This window comes from Babylonia areolata, chromosome 7 (genome assembly GCF_041734735.1).
Source record: "Babylonia areolata isolate BAREFJ2019XMU chromosome 7, ASM4173473v1, whole genome shotgun sequence".
NCBI classification, from domain to species: domain Eukaryota; kingdom Metazoa; phylum Mollusca; class Gastropoda; order Neogastropoda; family Buccinidae; genus Babylonia; species Babylonia areolata.
The window spans coordinates 43,489,925-43,494,924 of record NC_134882.1 but is presented as its reverse complement, the minus strand read 5'-3'; the positions used below and the strand labels follow the sequence as shown (position 1 = coordinate 43,494,924).

The window sequence follows — 5,000 nt, the reverse complement described above, 5'->3', positions numbered from 1 at the left end:
ATCTTTATTTTCCAACGGTGAAGATATTAGCACTTAGAGAGAGTGAGAGAGAGAGAGAGAGTATGTGTGTGTGTGTGTGTGTGTGCGTGTGTGTGTGTGTGTGTGTGTGTGTGTGTGTGTGTGTGTGTGCGTGAGAGACAGAGAAAGACAGACAGAGAGAGAGAGAGAGAGGGAGGGAGAGAAAGAGAGAGAGAGAGTGTGTGTGTGTCTTGTGTGAGGGAAAGAGAGAGAGAGAGAGAGAGGATATGTGTGTGTGTGCGTGCGTGAGAGAGAGAGAGAGAGAGAGAGAGAGAGAGAGAGAGAGAGAGAGAGAGAGAGAGAGTGGATATGTGTGCGTGTGTTCGTGAGAGAGAGAGAGAGAGAGAGAGAGAGAGAGAGTGTGTGTGTGTGTGTGCTTGTGTGAGGGAAAGAGAGAGAGTGAGAGAGAGAGAGAGAGTGCTTGTGTGAGGGAAAGAGAGAGAGCGATAGTGAGATGGGGGGTAGGGGTGGTGGTGGTGGAAAGAAAGACAGTGGAGGTGGCGTGAGACAGACAGACAGACAGACAGACAAACAGAGGATACGGACTGATAACATACCATGCACAGAAAGAGATCAGGACAGTCAACAGGCAGTGGGAATCAAGTAAAAGGGAAGCCCCATGTTACATGCGCACGACTGCACTGCAACGCGGAAGCTCCAAAAAGAGACACATCCTCTTCCTCCCCCCCCCCTCCTCTCTCGCTCCCCTTCCCACCCCTCCCCCCCCTGCCCAAACAACACACTTTGCGTTTACCCAAGACTGGGGGCACTTGAGAATCCCGGGAGGGTATTTATAAGGTCTGTGTGATAAGAAGAAGACGAAGAAGAAGACGAGGAGAGACGGGGGATAGGTCCGAGTGGTTTGAGAAATGTCTCCGTTGGTAGGTGTGGCAGGTCACCAACTGTGTTTGAAGTCCACCACGTAACCTGTACAGCCTATACAGGACAGTACTGTTTCTAGCTGTCATGACATCAGATGGGATGATACGCAGAGAAAGGGGTAGGGAGGGAGGGAGGTAGGGAGAGAGAGAGAGAGAGAGAGAGAGAGGAAAGAGGGAGGGAGGGAGACTGGTAGAAAGCAAACATGAATCAATGCAAAGACGTTGGCAAGTATTGTATTGTATTGTATCGTATGTATTGTATTGCACTGTGTTGTGCTGCACTGTATTGTATTGTATTGTATTGTCTTGTATTGTATTGTCTTGTCTTGTATTGTATTGTATTGTATTGCACTGTATTGTATTGCATTGTAGTGTATTATAGTGTAGTGCATTTTAGTGTAGTGCATTATAGTGTAGTGTATTATAGTAAGTGTCCACCCCATGTGACGCCACTGGCCACCACTGACTTTTAATGTAGTGTAGTGTAGTGTAGTGTAGTGTAATGCAGTGCAGTGCAGTGCAGTGTATCATAGTGCAGTGTATTGCAGTGCAGTGTGTGTCCACCCCAAGTGACTCCAGTGCCCATCACTGACTTGTAGTTGTGAACGCTCCACGTGCCGGGGTTCTCCACCAGGCGCTGCATGGGGAAGTGCTGGAACACCACGTGCTGCCTGCAACGTCACCACAACACACACACTATGTCACCACGTGCTGCCTGCAACGTTACCACAACACACACACTACGTTACCACGTGCTGCCTGCAACGTCATCACAACACACACACACACACACACACACACACACACACACACACACACACACACACACACTACGTCACCACAACACACACACTACGTCACCACGAGCTGCCTGCAACGTCTTCACGACACACACACACACACACACACACACACTACGTTATCACGTGTTGCCTGCAACGTCGCCACCACACAAACACACACTACGTCACCACGTGTTGCCTGCAACGTCACCACAACACACTCACTACGTCACCAATTGCTGCCTGCAACGTCACCAAACGCACAAAATACGTCACCACGTGCTGCCTGCAACGTCACAACAACAACACACACACACACACACACACACTACGTCACCACGTGCTGCCTGCAACGTCACCACAACACACACACTACGTCACCACGTGCTGTCTGCAGCGTTTCTTCACAAAATACAAATGGTTAATCATCTGTCTTTTCACATACTAATGATGATGTGTATATCTAGCTAGAATGCTATGTATGTCTATATGTCCGTCTATCTATCTACCTGTCTATGCGCCTGTCTGTCTATCGATCTATAAATATCTGTCTATCTGACTACATATTTATTGATCTTTTTCTATATCTATCTATTAATTTTATTGTTCTCTCTCTCTATCGATCAATTAAGATTTATCTATCTATCTATCTATCTATCTATCTATCTATCATCACCACCATCGTCACAACAACCACCATTACCACCATCCTCGTCATCCAGCCTCATTATGAGGACAGAGAGAGGAACAGACAGCAGCCACACACACAGGCCCTCACCTGCAGATGTCCAGGCTCTTCGGGTTGTTCCGGTCCTCCGACAGGTCAAAGATCACCCGGTAGTCCTGTGTACACACACACACACACACACACACACACACACACACACACACACACACACACACACACACACACACACACACACACACACACACAGAGTTAGATTGCCGGGTGAGGAAATTGATTGAGTGTATGGCTAGAATACATAGACTCCCGATGATTACACACATGAGCCAAAGAGAAAGGACAAAAAGACAGACAGAAAGAAGCATGCTGAAGAAAGTTTCTGACGCCCACAGAGTTCAAAGGAGACCAGGTAAAATCCAACAACAATGATAACAACAACAACAGCAGCAATAATAATGATCTTCTTCTCTTCTTCTTCTTCTGCGTTCGTGGGCTACAACTCCCACGTTCACTCGTATGTACACGAGTGGGCTTTTACGTGTATGACCGTTTTTACCCCGCCATGTAGGCAGCCATACTCCGTTTTCTGGGGTGTGCATGCTGGGTATGTTCTTGTTTCAATAACCCACCGAACGCTAACCTGGATTACAGGATCTTTAACGTGCGTATTTGATCTTCTGCTTGCGGTATACACACGAAGGGGGTTCAGGCACTAGCAGGTCTGCACATATGTTGACCTGGGAGATCGGAAAAATCTCCACCCTTTATCCACTAGGCGCCGTCACCGAGATTCGAACCCAGGACCCTCAGATTGAAAGTCCAACGCTTTAACCAGTCGGCTATTGCGTCCGTCCAATAATAATGATAACAATGATGATTATGATGATGATGCTGGTGGTGATGTAGAAGATGATAATAACAACAACAACAACAATAATAATAGTAATAATGATGATGATGATAATAATAATAATAACAATCATCATCATCATCATAATGACGATGATAGTAATTGTTATCATGATGATGATATCAATAACAATTATGATAATAATGATTATCATAATTGTAATAGCGTGAAGTCACGCAGCGCCTTCAACACAAATCCTTTATTTCCACGATGCAAGACGAGTTCGCGCTGACACACACACACACACACACACACACACACACACACACACACACACACACAAAGCCACACAATCGAACTGAAGGACAGACACAATCCGCTAAAAAAAAAAAAAAAAAAAAAAAAAAAGAAAAAGAAAAAAGAAATGTCGCCCACCAAGCTACCTATTATTCGAACTTGCACGCAAACAGCTCAGCTACAACGTTCTTATTCTTCCCTCTTATTCTCCTTATTCTTCGTCCTCTTTTTTGGGGTCCTTTCTTCTTATCCTTTCGTTGTCTCAGCCATCATTATTCAGCTCACGATTCGTGGAGGTGACACGTTTGATTTCCAATAAGGAAAGGAGGGAGAGAATGGCTGTGGGAAATCCGGCGTCTCTGCAGAAAAAAAATGCAGCGTGCGTGTCCGTGGGCATGGATTAGGGGCTTTATTACCTCAAAGTGATGCTTTATGGTTATGGCCCGGCAAAAGCACAGAAGCCATTTCTGTGCTGATTTAGAACCTCGTTAAAACTAACAATAGGTTGTTTTTTTTTATCTGTTGTGAGCTGACAAACTTTTGTACAAGTCTGCTCTCTCTCTCTCTCTCTGTGTGTGTCTCGCTCTGTGTGTGTGTGTGTCTCTGTCTCTCTGTCTTTCTTCCTCTCTCTCTCCGTGTTTGTCCCTGTCATTGTCTCTATTTCTGTCTGTCTGTCTGTATATCACTCTCTCTCTCTCTAGCTTAACCTTTAAAGAAAGCAAAAAATAAAGAAATGATTAAAAGGGATAGATAAAATAAATAACAGTTTAAAAAAAAAAAGTAATGAGCTTTTGTCTTTCACAACATCCCATAATATATGCTGCACATTTATCTTCAACCTCAAAAAAGTTCCATCAAGAACTCGGGACTGAGGAAATGTCAGCGCCCTGATCGATTACACTGACTGATTGATTGCTGGATTTCACTTCTGGAAATTACTTTAAGCATCATAACAAAAATTCATCGTGTCAGAATATGTACTGCATACATACTGCACACCCACGCGCGCGCGTGCACACACGTAGTTACTTGAACCCTCAGCACGAATAAAATATTTCAAACAAGCGCTGATAAAATGACTGCATTCCAAGAGAAAACGGCATTTTCAATGGGAGATGTACAAGAAAGGTAATGGAGTTCTTACCTTCTAAAACGGTTTTCACGTTCCTACATTATGCGTAAACCATAAGCGAAGGGAACTAACTTCTATCTAACCATAAGCGAAGGGAACTAACTTCTATCTAACCATAAGCGAAGGGAACTAACTTCTAACTGACCATAAGCAAAGGGAGCTAACTTCTATCTAACCATAAGCAAAGGGAACTAACTTCTAACGGACCATAAGCAAAGGGAGCTACCTTCTATCTACCATAAGCAAAGGGAACTAACTTCTAACCATAAGCAAAGGGAACTAACTTCTATCTACCATAAGCAAAGGGAGCTAACTTCTATCGAACCATAAACAAAGGGAACTAACTTCTATCTAA

At 44.4% G+C, this 5,000-nt stretch overlaps 1 protein-coding gene across 1 annotated transcript in view; it reads right to left on the bottom strand.

The window, feature by feature from the left end:
• Positions 1 to 5,000, bottom strand: part of LOC143284275 (uncharacterized) — a 90,844-nt gene that overhangs the window by 14,632 nt on the left and 71,212 nt on the right. Inside the window, exons 11-12 of the mRNA XM_076590966.1 lie at positions 2,460 to 2,524; positions 1,493 to 1,570 (exon numbers count right to left, since the gene is read on the bottom strand). Coding sequence (XP_076447081.1) covers positions 1,493 to 1,570; positions 2,460 to 2,524 — 143 coding nt within the window. The remainder of the gene's footprint in view (positions 1 to 1,492; positions 1,571 to 2,459; positions 2,525 to 5,000) is intronic.